Source organism: Ptychodera flava, chromosome 14 (genome assembly GCF_041260155.1).
Source record: "Ptychodera flava strain L36383 chromosome 14, AS_Pfla_20210202, whole genome shotgun sequence".
NCBI classification, from domain to species: domain Eukaryota; kingdom Metazoa; phylum Hemichordata; class Enteropneusta; family Ptychoderidae; genus Ptychodera; species Ptychodera flava.
Window position 1 is genome coordinate 31,169,386 of NC_091941.1, and position 21,837 is coordinate 31,191,222.

The 21,837-nt window shown below is 36.6% G+C and overlaps 2 protein-coding genes across 22 annotated transcripts in view; one reads left to right on the forward strand and one right to left on the reverse strand.

Annotated features, from left to right (window-relative positions):
* The first annotated feature begins 39 nt into the window (after window positions 1-39).
* On the forward strand, window positions 40-10,407 carry LOC139150178 (uncharacterized). Its single transcript, XM_070722385.1, has 6 exons — window positions 40-176; window positions 5,491-5,609; window positions 6,917-7,047; window positions 8,593-8,703; window positions 9,255-9,408; window positions 10,036-10,407. The coding sequence occupies exons 1-6, from the start codon at window positions 93-95 to the stop codon at window positions 10,190-10,192; spliced, it is 756 nt and encodes a 251-aa protein (XP_070578486.1). The 5' UTR covers window positions 40-92; the 3' UTR covers window positions 10,193-10,407.
* A 530-nt stretch (window positions 10,408-10,937) lies between these two features.
* LOC139150175 (regulator of G-protein signaling 22-like) overlaps window positions 10,938-21,837 on the reverse strand; it is a 35,088-nt gene continuing 24,188 nt past the window's right edge. For 13 of the 21 annotated variants that reach the window (XM_070722376.1, XM_070722375.1, XM_070722374.1 and 10 more), the window contains 10 exons: window positions 21,012-21,332; window positions 20,410-20,586; window positions 19,766-19,898; window positions 19,346-19,486; window positions 16,126-16,368; window positions 14,919-15,110; window positions 14,475-14,576; window positions 14,154-14,343; window positions 13,582-13,739; window positions 10,938-12,768 (listed from right to left, as the gene is read on the reverse strand). In XM_070722376.1, coding sequence (XP_070578477.1) covers window positions 12,553-12,768; window positions 13,582-13,739; window positions 14,154-14,343; window positions 14,475-14,576; window positions 14,919-15,110; window positions 16,126-16,368; window positions 19,346-19,486; window positions 19,766-19,898; window positions 20,410-20,586; window positions 21,012-21,332 — 1,873 coding nt within the window. In that variant the 3' untranslated portion in view covers window positions 10,938-12,552. The remainder of the gene's footprint in view (window positions 12,769-13,581; window positions 13,740-14,153; window positions 14,344-14,474; window positions 14,577-14,918; window positions 15,111-16,125; window positions 16,369-19,345; window positions 19,487-19,765; window positions 19,899-20,409; window positions 20,587-21,011; window positions 21,333-21,837) is intronic. The other 8 variants (XM_070722383.1, XM_070722382.1, XM_070722384.1 and 5 more) reach the window with 1 other exon arrangement.

The following is a 21,837-nucleotide window of genomic DNA, read 5'->3' on the forward strand; positions in this document are numbered from 1 at the left end:
GAACAGAAACAACGAACAGACTAAAAGAGGTAAACTGCATTATGGGAAAATAAAACAAGGCGATCGAAGTTGTTTCGTTGAGCGCAGACGTGATGATGAGTTGCGAGGGTGAGATAAAAACTGCTCTCGATAGAATCAAGTCAGAAAATCAAAAGTTAGAGGGAAAACTCGAGCAGGTAAAAAACATAGAGCACGTAAATGAATGTCCCACGTGTTGTAGTGCTTTACATGTTTATAAAACGACGAGCGACGTTCATTGATTGGTGACCAGGAATGTCAAGATTTTAATTAAGGGCCATGACTTTTTCACTATTTTTGTTTTATTTGTCACTTTTGCAAGTTCTTGGTCCACTCCCCCAGACATGTTCAAACACCCATTATTTTACGTTGGAATTGTAGGCCGGACCAATTGGAATTGCTGAGATCTTTCTTTTACCTTTTGTTACTCTACTCATGGAGGTACTTGCTCTACTCCACTCGCCTGTGGGACTGGGTCAACAATAACAGTGCAGTCTACACATGTACAGCCACAGGCATAGACAGTAGGGGGGGGGGAAGACCCTCTACTGTCTATGGTGTATCTCAGCATGCGTTCAGTACAGGTGCCTGGAGTTGCCAGTGTATACTACAGAGAGAGAAGGGACCCCCATCTCTTTATGTATACCACACTGGCAATTCCAGGCACCTGTACATTTAGTAGTAAAACAAGAAACTGTATACAGAAGTTGATGTTAAACGCAAAAATAGAGAAAAAAATCATCAAAAGTCGCAGCAGCTAGCCCTTTATCAATGACAAACAAAACACTGGTGAATAGATGCATGCTACAAACGAATGTCTTTCAATACTCTGTGATTAAAGCTCCATTAGCTGAACAAGTAGACTTGGTTCAAGTCTGTGATTTGTGAATGTTTGAGTAGGGTGAACGCGATTTTTGTGTTCTATTTTCATATCAAATGCATGAGTGGGATGAACGCTATATGGTGGAGTTTCTCCCAGAATCACATAAACTAACTCACTACTGCACAGACTCAAAGGTAACGCATTCAATCACTGGTCTGCGCTACCAAATTCCAAAAGATTTGTATGAAATAGGAGAGACACAAGAGAAACTATTAAAAATCATTTTATTTTTAGCGACGAAGTTACGTAACTGAGGAAGCTTATAGAATTGGGAGAGGCAAAATTGACGTCATTTCCGTCAACAACTTCCGTAAAACTATTTTGTCACACCACGTGATCACAACTCTGTAAAACTATTTGTCACACCACGTGATCAGTGTTATTTAACGACTATAGCATACTTCCATGGCATACCATTCACGTTGCACACTCACTATCTGTGAAAATACCAGATCGTGTTGAATTGACATTATAATTGAATTTAGAGCGTACGTGTGGAGTGTTTGGCTTACATGAAAATGCGACAGACAATAATGCATTTACGTTAGAACGTCCATGCTCGATCATGTTGTTTTTGTTCTGTCAGTGTAAATTACGAGATTGGTGGATGTTGATGGACATCTTGCGTGCGTTTGGTCTGACATGCATGTCGTTTCGATCTCCTTTTTACTGTGCAGGGGAGAATGAATTACGTTCCTCATGGGTTTCAAATATGTCAAAAAATACGAAGTTTTGAGTGGATTTACGATTTCGTTTGTAAAATTACGAGCAAAAATTTCAGCTTCCCATTTCATCGGCGCGACCGTGCAAGAAACCTCAGTCTCCTACTACCTCCATGATCACATGTTGTACCACACGAACATGAAAGGCCGGCCTCTGAAACACTGTGTGTAAGCTGTGTGGAAATTTGCGTAGTGTTTTTTCTCATTTAATTTGGCAAATTATCAGCAAAAACCTCAATAATTCAAGGTAACCCTTTCTTCTCAATCGCTTCCTGGAGTTTCAAAGTCATACCAACGAAAATGAGTGAAAAATTTCGATGCAAAAATCGTGCATCGGCGAGAGTAATATGCGTAAGCTTAAAGAGACTGAGAGTATTCATACAGAAATAGCCCATGATTCGAGCTTGGTTTTCCTGTTTTTCGTTTGAATTTTGGCCAAATAGTCGCTTTTTAGCGGGTTTTGAAATTTTTAAAGCATCTAAAAATATTAAAATGACTTTTCATTAACAAACAAAATAAAAAAGTAAGAAATTCAATTATTTATCTACAAAATAAAATTTTTTTGGCAGGCTAAATCATGCAGCTAAAAGTGACTTATTTATCAGTTGTTGTTTTACTGTTTCATGACACATGTTTCTGATTCAATCACTTGTTGACCTGAAAAACAACGATATTTAGTACTCTTTTTCAACAGACTTTTAGTAAGTAGCCGCGGTTACAGCTGTCAAAATACTATCGTTTTCAAAGTACATTTTGAGTGAACTTTGTAAATGAACATTCTGAACCATCGTGTAATGTTATGCTTGGAATTTTGTTGCTTTTGAGGTTTATTCGTGGTTTTTTTGTTAGCTCACATTTGGTGTACGAATGTGAGGTTATCGTATAAGCTGAATCAGTTCATTTGCATCTGATTTGCATGTCTGTGTGTCTGTATATTTGTGGGTATGTGCGAATGTATGTCCGTCACACACAAAGGCTCCCATACCGCCAAAGCTACAATCTCAGTATTTGTTGTACAGGTAGATGCAGGGGTTGAGATGTGAATTTGTTCAAATGAACACATTAGTGTCAAAAATGTGCAAATGAGGTAAGAAAAAGTGAAATCCTGCAAATGTGCAGGAGGCATGCCAGTGAGAAACAGGCAAACTCCACTGATCTTGACTCATTTCCTGTCATTGTTTATGAACTGTTACATATTAACAGACCAGCTGAAACCATAGACAGTAGATGGGGGAAGACCGTCTATACTAAACTAAGAGGGGCTTGTTTCTGCTATGCATGTTGCTAAAGTTGACCTCCAGTACCTAAAGTTAAACCTTATATAATAATTACTTTTGTCATTCTTGTTTTTCTGGTTTAAATATTTCTTGTTGTTTTTCTGGTTGTACTGTGCAGAAATCATTGCCATAACATCAACGTAGAATTTTCCTCCACTGAACAGATAGAAACAACATTTATTGTTGATCATTGGTAACCCATACTGGTATATACCAATTCTGATCAAATTTGAGCGACACCGTATAATTGCGTTATTTTTTTTTTCATCATCAAACATTGACAAGTAAGCTTGTAAAACTAGCCTTAAATCACTTAAATTAGAATTATGTGTTACTTTCTGGTTTTGTAACATGAAAGAAATAAGTGATTTCTTTTGATCCTTTCCACTTATTGGTATTTTTTCCTGGCTTAAAGTTACTAATATCCTTAACCTTTAGTCTTTTCAATCTTAGAAGAAATGAAACGACTGATTTAATAAAAGAAACTTATTGTGACACAGTTCAGTCATTTCATAACTCTGGTTCAAAATTCAGTGTGCTATACTCATATCTTGGCAGTGCTGAACTCTTCTGTCATAGTATCTGCAAGTGAAGAATTACTTCACATAGAATAATTGTAAATGTAAATCAGTGCTGTTGAAGATTATTTAATTGTCAGGGTGTTGCCAAATATTGTGTGTACATAAGTATGTCCGGTTCTGAGATGAGCTATATTGGCATACAAAAGGAATTTGTTGATAACTGACAATTTAATTAATACAATCAATTTTGAAATTTACTCAAAACTTTTGAGACTGAATTTGAAACTTTACTAAGAATTTTCCGTAGCTAGAGGGGAATCAGACATACCAGTGTGATGGGCGGACCAGAAAGTCCATGGAAATCAAGCAGGTTGTTCTTACATGAACATTGCTGTTTGGTGTGTTGATTTGTAACACACTATGCAACATGTTTCAACACCCAAGGAAACGTTTGTAACTTTATAGTCAATGCGACATATTAATAAAATTATTTTAATTTTGTATCAGAATATCACAAAACAATGTTGTGATCATCGCAGTCCAGCTAGCTGTTATGAGTAAGCATGTGTACTTGGCTGGACCGATCAAGTTTCTGCAAAAATATCATTTCACCATCAATGACAAGCTAAAAGTGACGTCTTTAATAAATGTGTCCATTCGATATCCAAAGAAAATCAAGGCTATCAATGATGCGAAGAGAGTTTGTTTAGAATTATATTTTCGTTTTAAACTACAGTTCTTTGATGCAGTGTGGTCGTCTGGCAATCCATCATCACGGCAGATGTAGTGCATGCAATACACAGTCCACACTGTCCAATCATGCGTGCTTGTTTTCCTGTTATAATTCAATTTGGTCAGAATGTTGTAGCAAGGAACATACAAAATCTTGCAGATAAATCAATTTGGATGATCTATGTTGATCTATGCAAATTCCAAGTTTGGTGGACATGTGAAAATTATGTTTTTTGCCTTCATGTACAAGATGGCATGTTTACCAAGCTGGACGCACACTGCTAAAAAAACAATAGGTTTATTACAGTTTCACATTTCAACCCTTTTCCCAAACCCCTCTCCTTGCATCCCTATCGCTAAATGCACTGAGGAGCACAGTGTCATATCATTGACGCTATTTTTTAACAAGCTGTATGTGTCTTTGTTCTTCTCCTAAAAGAAACCTGGCCTAGCCTTTGACCTGTTACCATGGCCTGTATATGTGTATGTAATGTCCAGTCTTATTGCTGACAACTGAATTCATACTATAGTCCAGAGTGAAATTCATTTGTCAACAGTAATATTGCATATTAGACAATGCATTGTGTTTGCATAGCTAATGGTTTGTATTACAGTGTCAGGGAGATGAAGGTGACAATCTACTATCTGGTTTCTAGAATAAAATAATGGATATACCATCCAACATTACAGTGACTCACTATTGCTTCAAATGCAGAACTTTGCAATCAATGACAGAAGAGACAGAAATTTTCCAAATGGGAGAACTTCTAAGTTTTAACCATTTCAGGCCTAAACTGCTATATGCAGGAATAATCGAGGTAGGCTATTAGAAATTCAGGTTGAGAGGATTAATTAGAAATTTTTTATTACTTGTTAGTAGTGTTGCATGGAGTAACTGATGTGTGTGTCGCAAGACAAAATGTGAACGAGCTTAGCTCAAGCCATAGTGTAATTTGGGCTGATCAGAAAAAGTGGCATTCAAAAAACCCATAATAATTCTGGAATAGACCCACAATAGTTCTGGAATAGAACTGAAAGTTTCAGGTTATTTTCCTTTCAAAGATACCCATCGGCTCAAAAAAGTATTTATGCAGCTCATTTATTAGAGTACTCATCAAATTCTTCCATTGTAAAATTATCACAATAGTCCTAGTAAAACACAATTTGACAACTCTAAATTTATGGCCATTTTATCTCCCATCCCACAAAGCTGCTTCTAGTATCAGTGCAGGAACTATGATGTAGTTAATAAATCAATATAGGCCACAATCTATATGTGTTGCTCTAAACTTATGACGCAGTTTCTTCTTTTCTTATTTTATCCTCTTGCCAACCAGTTAAAGAAACTAGAAGAAAGTTGTCAAGAGCAAAAAGAACTTTTGCTGAAAGAAGACTCTAAAATAGAGAAGTGTTGTAACAAGGCACAGCGGAGTAAGTTAAAGGAAAATGACCACATGTAAGTAATTTTTTTTCTCAGTCGACAAAACTATTATTTCCAATTTTCTTTATGTATTTTTGTTGACATAGATTATTAATACAAGACCCAAAAATTAGGGAAGGGATTTCATCTCTTGCTTGAAAACTTGTGTGTTGTAGAAAATGTCAAACTTTTCACCCAATTATTATAAAGTATAACTGCAATCTTACTCAGGATTTCAACAATGGATATTTCTTTCTCCAAAATTCAAAAGTAAATCCTGCACCATACTTCAAAACTATTGAAAGAAACGTTCTTTCAAAGCATCTCGAAATTGCCATTGCTTTCATTCTTATGAATAGACTAATTATGAAATGTAAGATAAAGAACCTCATCTTTAATTTATATGACAGTGTCAGTCAAAACTAAAGGGACTCTAAAAATTCCAATTGAGTAGTTGTCATGGTTGTGAAATTAAAGCTTCTACCATGGAAATAAAAACTACCATGCACTGAATGAGTACAGCCTCAAATTGAACTCTTACTGGATGAGAAAATTTTGCATAGTAAGCAATCTGACAAAGTACTCTTGTTGGAACTTTGGTTCTGTCTTTCAAACCCAACCATAATGAGTTGCTCATGAATGTCAAACACAAGATGTAAGGCATGTATACAGTTGCTGATATTTGAAGTGCGCCCCCAACAGTTGAGAACAGCAAGAGATGGCTACCCTCCACTTGCTTGACAGGCTGTTTGTTGCATTCACTTAAGATTAAAGGTTTCCACCAATCAGAAAAGCTTCAATCAGTTGAAAAAAAATTCAACAACAAACTCGGGTAAAGAAGTGTATGATTGAGAATATCAGAGGTTAATGTTACTTGTAAGAAGGTATTTATACTCCATCTTTGACAATATGTTGCTGAAATAAAATATCTCAAGGTATTTGCAAAAAATTATTGATGGTGCGTATAAGTGATGCATGTTGCTTGAGTGCAGCAAGATTTATAACTTTGAAATGTTATGGTAATGATTAACTGGTTAAAGTGCAGTTACATTATGCCCAATATGATGTGCAAAGAGAGTGCCACCCCCTCCCCCACTCCCATCATATCCATCAAAAGTCCAAGGTACTGAAGTAGGTCATAGGGTACTTGACAGTTGCATTTCTATTGAGGTCACGATGAATATTTTGAATTAACCTTTTCACCATCATTTCCTCAGTGAAAGTTTCCACATTACAATAGGTTTGTACCAAAGTTGCATGGTGAAAGGGTGAAGATCACAAAGCATAGAATATGATGGATATCTTTCCATAATTATTTTTCATTCCCATCCATCTCTCTGTAGATACAATCAAATCTATCCAGTGGCAGAGGAAATTTGTCAGCAGCAGTATTTACTGAAAGACCTTCAACAACAACTTATGGTTTGTAATGCCAAAGAAGAGAAAAAGAACATTCTTAAATCCATAGCAACAGGTAACTAATGGCACTCTAAAATTGTGGCATTGGAGTTTCTTTAGATATCTTGGTGGTCCAAAGAATTTCAGTAAATGCGGATGATTTTCATACAGAAACAGAAAGATCTTCCAGAAAAAATATAAAAAATATGAAAAAAGGCAGAGGAGAATTGTATTGCTGATTTATAACTGAACGCTGCAATCGTGACTGAAACTATTGCCATTGAGTAGCTGATTGGCCGTTTGGAAAAAATTAAATCAAACCAATGAGTTTCATCAGCCAACCAATTTACTGAAAGCCTTTAAGATGCTGCACATTAGTCTTGGCTTAGCTCTTTTCTGATTTCCTTGTGTAACTGTGTATGCTTTCTGTAAGCATTGTTGAATTCTGGTTAAGCCATTCACCTCATTGAGAAGTCCAACGACCGTATTGGAAAGAAACAGCATTGTACTAAACCATCTTAGCGAGAGGTTGAAAAAATAAATTGTTCATCGGAATCGCCACTTCTACTTTGGCATATTTGGAATTTTTTTTTTTTTTTTTTGATCGCGGCAAATTCTTACTTCCGCATTACAAATATTTTTAGTACTGCCACTGGTCGCCCTACACCGTGTCGGGTTTTCGCGGGCACGGGATTCTGAATGAGACGTCATTCGTGTTCGGACTTAGTTGACCGCCAACACGTTGTTGTTACGTCTGAATTTGGCGAATCACGACGCAAAGTGGGTCGATTTGGCCAGAAATTTGCTAGTTTTGTAAAGGTTAGTACATATCACATGAGTATTAATTTGGACGCCAACATTCGACGTGATGGCCAACAGTTAGTTCCAGAGACGCTATTCAGTGCAGTGTTTGTCCTGATATTACGTTCGGCGATTTGTTCAACAAGATCGTGACAGCAGATGGACGGTGCATCCGATTGAATGAAAATTGCATCGAAAGTATAAAAATTTAGGCAATGACAAAACACATGGTTGCGTCAATGTTAAAGTACGATCTGAATGATGACTATATAACTTCACTCCGATCACAGTACAGTGTTGTTAGACCATTATGTAAAATGTGTATATATAGACAGTGGTAAAGAGGCCAAAACATTGGGCCAAGTAAAATGAAAAAACTCAGATGCTAGGTCCCACCAGGACAATATTAAAGGACAATACTGAATTGTTGAATTTCAGTGATTTGCTGCACATTTCAGTTTTATTCTGAGAGAATGTTGAACTGCTCAGAATATGTTGTGCAAACACTAACTGTGAATGTAATGGCCTATGTTATTGTTGGGAAATATAGTATTGAATTCAGTTACCAGTATCAGTGTTTCTTGTCTGAGATATTTCAGGTAAAAAGGGAAACAATTATCTTGCCTTGTCTGCATCTGTGCAAAAATGCCACCGCGTTTACCTTCGGCCTAAAAAAAAATTAAAAAAAAAATTTTCGCTCGCCGCTCCTGGGACTTGGTCCAAAAAATCCGATGAACAAGATTTTTTTTTTCTCTGGCCTTAGCGAGAGGTTAAAAACATGAAATCATGTAGTACATGTAATGATTGCATCTTACTACAGCTTCACAGTACACGTCATGGTCACAAGATGAAGATGACTACGTACCAGTGTGCATCAGATGGTACCGTGAAATGATAACACCGGTATCAAGTAAAAATATGAGCCATGATGGTAAGATTGTCAGTTATGCTGTATCTACAACCCTCTTTTGATCAAGACAAACACCTGTCTGTGCCCAACACCACTCCAGAAATATAACAATTTCAAGGTCAAACCAACTGCATTATGGCAAATGTAATTTGCATATTTCAACAAGAGATACAGATATTTTGAAGGTGATTGGAGAGTCACTGTAAGTCAAGTGTTGGCTGCGTTTTATGTAAAACCAGAAGGAACTTGTAGGAAGTTGTGTGACCAGCAAGTCAAAATAATAATTAATTTCATATAAGGAAGTGTTTGACCATCCTCATACACATCTACAGAAATCATTGCCTGTCAATCAAACCACTGTATCTCTACTGTCCAGATGCTCATAAATCTCTACTCTATGAGGTAATATATATTTGACTGATGGTTGATTGTCCAATAACCTTGGAAATTATCTCATCCAAAGCAAAGATCATTTCCTATGAGTTTTCCTGCAGAACAACATTTTGACATGATTTTAAAAAACAAACAGGGATTACAGTAGTAAATGTTTGTTGTCTGTTACCTAACAACAGGTGATCTTGAGAAATTTAACAATCTTTACTATGATGTGGAAATGAAAACTATCCAATCGAAGACTTCATCTGAGGCACTGTATCAGTTAACGTTTTCAACTTGTTACCATGGAGTTTGTGCGTTGATAACCATCCAGCAATCGTGTGCAACAAGGTAATGTACACTTTAGCAAATCTATTTGTGGATTTACATAGCCAGGGTAAAACTGCAGCTTGCATCTCCGTTGTCTACCGGCATTGTTGAGGGAGCTCTTTCATACACCAGAGGTTGTATACCTGAGTAAATTCTGTTGAATGACTGGTGAAGTTCTTAACACACTGGTAACGTTTATGATGTATACCCTGGGCACTGGATGATTGAATAATTGTGTGCATGTAATTATGGGCACAATGTGGTTGTGGTACTGATGATGGTTCGACCGCCAAAATTTTCATGTTTATGATGATTTGGACGGTGTAGTTTGGTGTTTCGGACACAATTTTATAGATTGTATATGTTGATAGTAAGGTGGTTACTCTACTAACCATGATAGTCAGGGGTAAAAGTTCAAGTACGGTACTTGTTTTTAGCATTACTATTTTTTGACTTTGAAGACTTTTGTCCCTTGAAAATGCAAATGAGTGAACAGGAAGAGCAGTAACACAGTTGGTAGTACATGTGCTAAAAACATCCACCACACACATAACATCTTTGGTTTATGTTGTTAGTTTCAAACAATTACAGATATTGCTAGTTGTTCCTGTAACTGATTTGTCCACTGGTATTTCTTGAACCCAACAGAGAGAATAGCGTTGAGTACTGCATGGTGACATCAGATCCATTCATAGAGCATTTACAGGAAAAGGCACTTGAAGCAATCAAGTCAAACCAACCAGTCATGAAATTCATCACAGATACTGTGTGGGTTGGAATTGAAGATTCAATAGTTGTACCATGAATTCTGTTGATAAGTAGTCCAGGACTTTGAGGGGTTAAAAAAATTGGAAATATACTGTTTCTTTAGTATATGTCGCATTTTGCAAATTTGGTAAATCTAGCAAAGATTTTGCTAGTATGAATATTTATTCTGACTGAAGGATACTGACTTTAGTGTGTCATTCATAGCATTTTGATAAAGTTATAAACAATAAAGACAGACTTTTATTTTTTAATATGTACGTTTCCTTTGTTCATTTATATGCATAAATGATATAAAACAAATGTCAGCACAAATTATGAGACAAAAAGCACCTTGAATGTAAATTCTTAAAGTTTTTCAGTCACACACTAGCCAGGAAAACTGCACACAACTGTCCCATACATTACATATGGAAGCATATGAAATGTAGAGATTTTTTGAACTTAGTTTCTCCAGATCTCTCTAGCTACTTTCTCGCTTTACTGAAACTGACTGTACATGTCAGTTCTTAAACCCCGGCTCGAAAAGGCCCAGGATCAGGATTAACTGAGGTGTTAAGAAGATTATGAGGCGTTTCTGTCTTTAGTCTTCTTTTGAAATTGCAATCATTATGTAAATATGTTGCTAGATTTTTGGATTAAGTCCACTTTGCCCACGTGTATCACACAAGGTACACTTCTGCAAAATGAACAAGGTTTTCTGTCTCTATGTCATACAATAAGATCTCGCTTTTTACAAGCATGATATATTATGTTCTACATGAACATACACGATGAGACTGATGTCAGTTTCTTCGTACTTTATTTGTTGCCATGGGAATTTTACATGATTTTCTGACTTCCTTCATTAATCAAGAAATATACAAAGCATATAAAATATGTAAAAGCTGAGCAAATCAAGGTTCCCATGTGACTTTGTACCGTGGTACAATAAATACTCAGTCTATGTATTATTTACATTTGTCTACAAAAAGTGCAATCGTTGGTTCCAAAGCCATCCACGATTATGATAACAATGCACCCATAGTCATTCATAGCCACCCAGACGCAGTGTGCAGTATACTGCGATATCTAGTTCATTGAATACATGTAATTACCTGATTGGATCATTGCACTATGTGTTCATGTAAGCTACACAGATTAATTGCATGTGACAACTAGGAGATCAACATATTTTGGACAATTTTACACACACTGTATCACAGCAACATTACTGAATGATTTGGCTTAATTTTTGTAGAAACTCATAAAAGTGGTATTATTTAGGTTGAAATGCAAGACAAAATTATGAACTTCAATATGAGCACTGTCAAATTGATAAGACAGCATTTCATTTCAGTGAATTTTTTGAATACTGGAAAAACAAGGTAGCAGAGAAGAAATCCAATAATACAACACTGAGTATCACATCCATGATTCTTTACACTAAATACTAATACTGTTATGAACTGTGAGGTACAATTGTAGAAACTCATAAAAGTGGTATTATTTAGGTTGAAATAAGAGAGAACAATCTTGAGATTTTCTAGTATTCATTATGAATATGAAACATATAAGAACAATAATCTTATTTTATATGAAGCTTGTCCATAGGGTTAGTACACAGATTTGGTCATTTCTAGTTTTGCATTTATAGTAACAATCTTCACTGGCCTATATTGCATTTTTACTTGAATCTTTTAACAAAACTGTTATATGTCTGCGTCTACTCCGGCTCAATGAGACCTGTACAATGGACCTGTTCTATAGAAACAAACAGCATTGAAGGCTTCGTACATTGACTATTTACACTTCATATTCCCTCAATGACTTTACACTCTCTGTAAATTTTTCAAGACACTAGTGTCAGGCAACACAGGAAGAATATCAGTGAATTACAGAAGTGGAAGATCACCTTTGCAAATTAATTAGACATGATTTTTGGTCCCAGTTTGTTCATTACAACTACATATCTACTTTGTTGAATCTTGAGTCACATTTGGGTCATAATTTCTTAGAAAACTTTCAGTGACAAAGTTATCTGGGCAATATATTCCATATTTGCCCTAGGTTCACAGAATATTTGGACGGGTCATAATTTCTTAAAATGCTTTCAATAACAAAGTTATCTGGGCAATATATTCCATATTTGCCCTTGGTTTACAGGATGTTTGGCAGGTCATTCTATTTGCTGTACCAAGGCTAGAATTATTACGCATTATATGCGTGCTTGGTGTCAGAGAGGCGAAAAGCTGCAGCCGAGAGGCAGGCAAGTTGGGAGAGCTATCACAGGGTCCACCATCTCGCCAGGCAGCCCCATGGTCCATATACACATTCATACATGTATATTTTGAGCATGTAACAGTATTCACGTTGACCTGACAGTAGTCTTATCTGCAGCACACTACAACCTCTGTCACATCACTGGGCTGCACTGGCAACACTGATTCTGGGTGGTTCAATGTTTATTCTTGGTGCTCTCTGTCTAGCAGTTGATGATGAACCATCAGATGACACTGCTGATACTCTTCCAGGTCTCTTTGAATCAAGCATACTCTCACGTCGACTAGTAAATCCACCAGCCTGACTCACTGTGGCCATGCTGCTGCTTCTCTCCCCAACTGGACCTTCAACATCCTGATGGAAAAAATGTTCACCAAACAAAAAAATGTTTATAAAATCCTTAGAATACATGAGTTTTTTTGTAAAATGTAAATTCCAAGAGAGAGAAAAAAAAACACACTTGACTATTTTGATTAAAAAAACAAAAAACTAGTTGATATTGCTACAAAGACACAGTTGACAGTTAGTGGCAAAAATATGACAAGAAAATCCAAATTGTAACATGTGTTAGCAGAGAGAGAGAGAGAAAGCACAGCACGGAAACCTGGTATGATGATTACATTAAGCATTAAGCCAGACAGCCAATGAACTGCGGGTTGATGTTGACTTTAAACGATCCTGTAGTAGCAGCATGCATGATGGGAGCAAAAGAGAAAAGTGTCAGATACCTTGTAAAAAGTTTTTTTTTTAAAAATGTACTTCAATGCAAATTGTACTCCAACATACTGTGAAGTACTGTAAAGCATATTGGAAAAAATAAGTTACTTTATATTTATTACCACACAACATGGAAGATGTGGTGTGTTGACAAATGGCAAGCAACACTATCAAATACAAATAGTGATTCAAATGGCAGATGTGGAGCTATTTGGTGTAGAATGACAGAGAAAACTGAAGCAAAGAGATTATGATAATGAAGAATTTATATTGAATAAATTGGTCACAGTCAAAATGATAGTATAAAACGAGTGAATGATTTGTACATGATCCCCAATTTCCTTTGTGAACCACACTATTCCAGCACTTTCTTCAACACTGTTTTTTTTCACAATGAAGATAAACTATACAGAGCCACAGAAGTCTTGATGCAACAGAGAAAGACTTTACCTTCCATTGGAGTCCTTCACTGATGGAAAATGTGATGATAGTGGCACCACTTTTAGCATTTGGATTGACTGATGGAAGCCTGAATACAGTGCTTGGTTCTTCCATCTCTAAGTATGCCTTCAGCCGCTCTTTGGTCAGTTTCTGCGTTTTTGACATGGCTGTGATGAAATTAGATCAAAAAAGACGATTCAATTTTACCAATTCATGTGCTTCCACATCACAATAGACAGATGGAAACCGTGCCATCCTGATTGTCACCAGTGTACAGAAGCACATCTTGAATGACGTAACTTGAAATATGAGAATAACTACAGCATGATTAAAGTTATCATATACTATGCAATACACTGAGTCAAGTTTACCATCGGTAATCTATATGACTGGTCCACTCTGGATAGTACATATACACATGACAGAATATTTGAACAACTTGTGAAAGGGTTAGCTGACCAGCATTGTCTCACAAACAGAAACACCTAACAATTCCTGAGGCTACCATCATTGAGAGAATTGATGTGGACAGACAAACTTTTTTAATGCTGACTTTAGCAAGAGAAGATCATACAACTTACATGGAGCTCTTTCCAGCTTCTTTGCATCGTACTGTCGCAGATAACCAGCCCAGTATGGTAACATTTCCTTGAATACTGTATACTGTGCTTCATCAAATAAGTTTGGATTGTGGGGATCTTTGCCACGATCTCTGATGTAACTCTCACCGTGTCTGATCAACTTTTGTGCAATATCTGCAGGGATATCAATCTGTAGATAGGAATACACAGACAGAAGTTGTTTAACTTTGTTACTGGCACTGTACTGTTCTAAGGAGAAAATCACAGTCATAATCAGCATTACAAGAAGTGCATTGCTTTTTTGTTACAAATGATTCTGACCTGAACTGACGATGATGAAGCCTGTGAATCCAAGAAACAGTCTATGATGACTTCAACTTTTTTCTTCAGAAGTACAAGATCAGAATACGCATGATGAGCATCCTGAAAGAAAGCAAGATTTTGGCAAATTGTTTAAACAGATCAAACAACAGGGAAACCATAAAAATGTTACAAATCTGAATATACTGCGTTCACAACAAATTAAAATTTGTGAAGGCAAACATTAGTTTTAGCCACAGCTATTTAAAAATTGCAAATTTCCACCATCTACATGAACATTTTCAAATTCTCCGAGAAAGTTTTAAAGTTGGTCTTGAATTTCGTATTTTGACATATCTGCCTTGTAAACAAATTCTTTGGGAGCTTTTGTGGATATACATGTATATACATACATACATATAATTGTACACACAGATCTTTATTAACTGTTTGCATTGCACAAACCTTGAATCTCTGAGCTTCAAGCCAGAAGTCTAAATCGTTTGGTAGATTGGGCATGTTGTCATTTTCACCGTGATGCGTGAGGTATTTCTGGAAATGTTGCAATCGTATCGGTTTCTCACCCCTGCATGCGACCATCAGCTCATGTAGGAATTCATTCTTATCCTGTGTGCTTGGTGCCTGTTTCCCAGGTTGCTGTGAGACAAGACATATATTACTTTAAAAACATGATATAATGTGTATAACGTGTCTGGTAATATGTATATGTATAGGATGTCATTGGTACTTGTGTTTAGCATGCTGATGTGCAATATGGCTCCAGGTGGCATCAATGTGTCTGTTGTATGCAGTGTATTGATTGTTTGTTTGTTTGTTTGTTCATAGTAGCTGTTGGCATCCAGTAGCATTGAAGCGTCAAACATTTTATCACTGATGAGGAACACAATGAAGAATATCTTAGCCAAGATAGTGAATCTTTGTTTTCTTCCATTCGAATTCATGCATTACATCCTTGTCACTTCATTTCCTTAATGATATCCAAATTCCATTACTTTCTGAACCATTGAAAATTCCATTAATCTAGTGTACACATGCATTAAAATATTTGTATAATGATTAAAAACATGCATGTAATGATAAACATCTATTTTCAGCAAATATGGTGAATTTAAGGGAATAAGGTGATGATTATCAGTTCATTATGCAAAATGTCATGACAGCACAAAGCTTGCAGCCCTGAGCACATATCTTCACCAAAAATATCCAATATAACCAACCGAATATTTTTATCCAAAAGCTTGCTTTTTAACCTTATACAGTTGCTGCTTTATTTGCCATTGTACAATGTAGGTACATACAGAAGCATAAGCCCGTTTGAATCTGCAACCAGCTTTGGTGGAATGCGTGCTAGGAAATCTACTGTGGGATGGTATTTGTTGCTTGCTGAAGTTGAGCAAAACGCAGGCTTTTAAGGGGAGAGGGGAGAGCAGTATACGATGGCCAGCAGACGATAGACCATGCACCTGACAGGATATGCCTGTATGCTGTGTAGCCTGCGATTTGCATTGATGGCTGTGCTGCTATGATGATCATAATCTCTGCGTTATTGAGGTTCTGTGAGTGGTGCATGCTCCGTGCGGTATGTGGTACATGTATACACTTATTACCACTGATTTTTGGAGGAAAAATACAAATACCGTCCGAGACAAACCTTGTAATGCTTTCTTCTTATGCGCTTTACCTTCTCGGCCTTTTTAGGTTCAAAGGTTGGACAGCCAGAGGTTGGGGAGCTGGGGCTCTGACTTGAGTCGCTATGGGACTCTTTTGCTTTGGATTGCACGGGCTGCAATAGAGACGGTGATGTCTCTGGCGCAGCGGGAGGCTGTTGTGAGTTTGTTGGCAGCTGAGGTTCAATTGGAGTTTCAAGTGGAGTTTGGCTAGTGGGGTCAGAAGTCTATAAAAATGAGGCAATTCAGAGAGAGAGTAGACAGAGAAAAAACAAGATGAAGATTTCACACAGGTCTTGGAATGAAAGCTGTACAGTTATGAGTAAAAGACCATAGACTAACAGTGAGTTATACATATAACACAAAATATTTGATGAGCTCATGCAGCATGCATTCAAACACACATTTTCAAAATGTGAAACTATTCACAGATATACTTCAAAGCTGTACTGTCTCTTCAATTTTCTAAAAAATGTATGATTAAATTTGCCATCCCCACTTCCCTATGGTAAGGTCCTACTGTACTATAAAATCAATATGGTTAATTTCGTCCAAATAGATTTATATTTTGCCCTTGTTGTTCACAGTTACATAGGGTCACAAAATTTTAATCAGTAATTGACCAAACTTTGCAATAAATCCTGGTAGTGCAACCTTACTCACTGAGAAGTGAGTATGATATTGAGTGGAACATCCCACACAATATGTAATTTTGCTACAGAAGAGAATCATAAAATACACTGTCAAATATTTTTTACAAAAAGTGTCACAACTACTAATATACTGATAAATTTGAAAGATGACTGTGCCGGTTCATGGACGAGGTCAGTTTATTCAAGCTTGCCTACTGCAAAGACAGTACAGTGTTCAAATACATCAGTATGATGGTAAAGTACAGAGAGAGAGAAATATGTCAGGTAGAAGAGAAGATGTAAAGACAGAACTCTTACATGTTACATAAATCACACTTGACAGATATCACAGTGAAATTATGGTGTCACAGACTGTTGATAAAACAACGATGAGGCTAAATACATGTTGTATAAAAGTCATTCAAACTATGGACTGAGGTGGGAAACTTCATTTGGAGGTTGTACAAGTCATAGACACAATGGTTGATGGGTAAATGGAATCAAACCAACGGTGATTTTTCAATATTAATATCCTGACCTGGACGAAACTTATTTAGAATGGTATGACAACAGACAATGACTGGAGACAAAATAGCGACATAAAGCTTGAAAAGAAGATATAGAAATGAGAAGTGATTCAATACGAAGGTTAAACAAGAGTTAATTATTTAATATTGAGAAAGAGTTACTTAACGATAGGATAATAACATAAGATTTGAGGAGATAAAATTGTAAACAAATCGTTTAAAGAGATTAAAAGCTGAACTCTTCAGATTGGGTGCTAGAAGTGGACATAACAACTGCTATGGTCAGATGTTATTTGGTACTATCAATAGCGTGTTTGCTACTATCAATAACATGTCAAGATAGACTACAGATAGTGACATAAGGCTATGAGTCAGAAATTTCAGGTGAAATCGGTCTGTTTACTTTTATGATTATTTCCAAGTGAATAATTATACGATTTTCACAACCTGATCCACATTTCTTGATCCTGTCAAGGCCATCATTCTCTCTCTCTCTCTTTCTCTCTCTCTCCCTCTCTCTCTCTTTCATAAACCAACAGTCGAATTTCACACAGTCCTGTAATGTTAATCTATTCTACAACCACTAATTTTCCCACTGCAGTCACCTGGTCCTCAAACGTAATCATTGTAACTACTGTAATCAAAATTATGCCAATCAAAAGTTAGCTTGCACACAGTCATGATGTTACACAGCGCCCTCTATCAAACATACTACTCACTGGGCTGGGCTTCCTGCCTTTTTTACCGCATTGGTACATGCCATGTTGAACTCGGGAGTGATAGGCGGTACGAGCTTTGATTTTGGTGGTGGCTATGAATCTGACTTTGTGCTTGCCCTGTCGTATCACTGGGTTGATTGGTACTGAGCCCTCCTGCTTTCAAGATGCCAGTTATTCATTTCACGCACACTTACTAAAATACATGCACACTGCAATCCTGGTTTTCATTTCTCTTCAGTCAGTGCACTTATACATTAACGTTAACCGGTAATCATGTGCCGCAGACAAACATTACGCTATTCTGACAGGGCCATATCATGACAGGGCCATTATCAAGATCAATCAAGTCAAATTGCAGCTGATTTATTCACACAATATGCGCAACAAATCCTGCATTTATAGCAAAGCAAACTACTTCTTTATCCTATCAACGAGAACTATATTTTGCCTATCACATTAAAAGTGTGCATGTTTTGCAATCATCCACTTCATGCATGTTTATCTACCCACAATGCAACATTCATGAAAGCCCGGTAAAATCTCTCTCTGTGAAAAGATCAAATGCTTGAATAGCCACTTAAAAATTTAACAGCAGAGAAAAACTGGTCTCCATGACAACATGGTTATCCAGTCTACGGTGACACAAACAGCATAACCTGCATTGTTGGCGGGATCTGAACTTATCTCGTTACACACTTTCATCTTTAGAAACTTTACAAGAAAACCGACTTCTGTTTAAGGTAGATTGCGCCTTGATATTGAAAGACTTAAACTTTTACTCAAATTTTCGTCAAATAAACTTTAAACCATTCTCTTTCAAAGTCAAGAATAACAATCAGTAGTCACCAGAAATCTTAGTACTAGAGCAACAAATTGCCCAATATTTAATGATATTTGAAAAATTCAAAATGGTCGCCATCATTGTGTTATCCCTCTGTGGGGGGAATAAAAAATTTTCAGATTTTCAAAAAACTAAGCCAGTGAAAATTTTATTTACTGCATAAGCTTCAAAATGAGCTCCAACAAGTGGTAGGCCAAATGAATATTGTAAAAGTGTGAATGTTTGAATATCAAACCCTGAGGCGCATTCTACCTTAATATTTCTTTTCAGTATTATCTTAACTCAGCATAATTTTTACTCACACTGAGAAGACTCTTGACAGCATAAAATGCTCTAAAACTATGATAGACTGTTCACAGTTTATTATTTACTTTTTGAAGTGGTTTGTTGAGAAAACTTTTAAGTGAAACACAAACCTAATTAATCATTAACTTATCACTACAATTGTTGTTATCTACATATGTTGTCATGGTTACAACACTTACCGGACCCCTTGCTCTTCTTCGTCTCTTCCAATCCATCAACAAACTTTGTGTACTTTCTGATTTCATCGCCATCTCAACTTTGGACATTGCATTGGAGTTGTCTCCGCCCAAACCCTGGGCTTCCAGAGATTCAAGGTGAGCCTGTGAGTAAGATCAGAGAAAACACAGTGAGATGGAGTGTCTGCAAGTATTGTAAAGGAAACACAGTGAGATGAAGTGCCTGACAAGTTCACATTATACTAGTACTGGTACTCTTCACAGCTGTATGACCTATAATGCATATGCATAACTGTAAAACATCCAAGATTATTTGGAAAGATTTACAAAGTGTTTGAATACAGATTTCCTTCTAGGATTTCAGGATATTTTTGATATCTAACTGGTTGACTGATCAAATCTCAGTTGCTGAAAGTTACTTACAAGCCAAAATATCTTGAATTGTTCCTCTAACTCCTGCTTGACGGCTTTCTGGCAGGCATTCAACACTGAGTTCCTAGGTCTGTCTCCCTCCCTGGCAAGTACTTGTACAATCTCAGCTGGCAAATTCACAAACCTGGAATGAGAAACGGAAAGTTAGGATATACTAATACTGACACATGGAATGGTGCTTTTTTTATGAACTTCAAAAAAAACTGATATGGTCTTTCAGATTAGGAGAAAATGCTTCCCAGGATGACATGACTAGCTCACAGGAAACCTACTTCAGTTGAATTCAAATTCAAAGCAAAGTGTCACTCATTTTTCAATCATGCAAACTGGTGAAAATCAACCGAGTTCATTGTGGTTGTAACTACTGAATTTGAAAATTGCTTTATGTTCGAAGTATCTTCCGTGAGAATGAGCCAAAACTGGTGAGCAAGTGATTATTACATTGATGAATTTGACCTATACTGCTCAGGTACAGAAAACATTAATCTGATGATGTAACACATCATGGAAGTGTAAGTTCTCAAAGTTTTTGTTCAGACACAGATGCATCAGTACATGGTAAGTTGACTTCTCAGCACAGCATACACTGCATATTGCATATTGAAATATCTTCATAATCTCTATTATACACTTACTTCTTAGAAGTCTGATCAAAGTATGTGCCGACAATATTTCTCAACTGTGTGTGTTTCTTCTCTATGTGGGCATCAGGTAACCTCTGATATGTTTCAATGTCTAAATACATATTCAGACTGTTGAAGTACTCCTTCTCTTCATCGTCAGATAAAAACCTCTTGAACTGGTTCATCAATCTGAGGAAAGATGATGAAACATGTAAGAAGTTCCCAAGGAGTTGAATGTCTGTAAGTCATCATATTTCAGAGTTGGATGGGCAAACTGTCTTGTTGAAAACAATGCCTCAGAGCTTAACGTTAACCATTCACCCCTATTCCCTGTAGACAGGTCCACAATCACCATTGATAACAATGGGTTTGGGCCAAACCATTGTGGTGAAAGGTTAAAGCCTGATTGTGAAACCATATTCACTTCATAGATGGGTTAAGTAACAGTGTGTACTTTCTATTGTTTTTGGTAAAAACGAAAATTGCTCTCTTCTGGACAAAAAACAGCTTTTCAATTACATGATAAGCATTTGTCATGAGTGAAGTACACAGTTTGTCCATGCATGAATATAAGAAACAGAATTTGAAAGAAAGGTTCAAGCTATGATACTCACGTTCTGTTTCTATAAGTTGAAGAGAAAGTGATTTCCTTTTCAGTTTCCTTCTCCCCAGATTTTTCATCCTTCTTTTCACCGTCTTTATTTTCTTCACCAGGCGTCTTGATTGTCACTTGGCTACTCTTCTTCTTTCCTCCCATTTTGCCTTTCTTCATCTTCTTCAACATTTTCTTCCTAGCTGCTGCTTGCTGTTTCTTCCTCTTGTCCTTTTCCTGCTTTTTCTTCAGGTCAGGACTCCGGGCTGCGTTGATCTTTTCCGCATCTTGCAGGGACTGGAGCAACCTCCTCTGCCTTTGTGATTCTGTTGATCCCGGGCAGCTATATAGTGTTCATGTGTGGGGAAGAGTATTTTCATAATTTTAGCATGATTTGATCTTGGATAAGTTGGATTAGGGAGTGCTTTTCATAGCCTTATAAAAGACACATTCTCACAACACTTCAGACGAACATTTTTCACCATACAAGTTTTTCAGAAGTCAAATATCTTTAATATACTGATCAATTTCAAGTACCAATGAGATTCAATTTAGTTTATCTAATTATTATCATACCATTGTTGGTATCTTACCTGTCACTTGAGGTAGTATGCACCTCAAAAGTGAAAGACTTAAAATCTTTGCTCAAACTTTCCCCAAGGAAATTGTCAACCATTCTATTTTGTTATCAAGAATAAAAATCAGGGGTCACCACGTAAATTTTGGTACCAGAGAAACATATTACCTAGAATTAAAAAATATTTGAAATTGAAAACTGCTGCCATCCCTGTGTTAACTCGGCAGGGAAAAATTCAATTTTAAATTTTCATGAAAGAAAGACAGTGAAA

What these genes read in the sequence shown, in the direction of transcription:
- LOC139150178 (XM_070722385.1), top strand. Translation starts at nt 93, where the DNA reads ATGATGAGTTGCGAGGGTGAGATAAAAACTGCTCTCGATAGAATCAAG. An exon ending in TCTTAAATCCATAGCAACAG is followed by an intron (nt 7,048 to 8,592) that starts GTAACTAATGGC and finishes ATCTTACTACAG; the next exon opens with CTTCACAGTACACGTCATGG. An exon ending in CAGCAATCGTGTGCAACAAG is followed by an intron (nt 9,409 to 10,035) that starts GTAATGTACACT and finishes TGAACCCAACAG; the next exon opens with AGAGAATAGCGTTGAGTACT.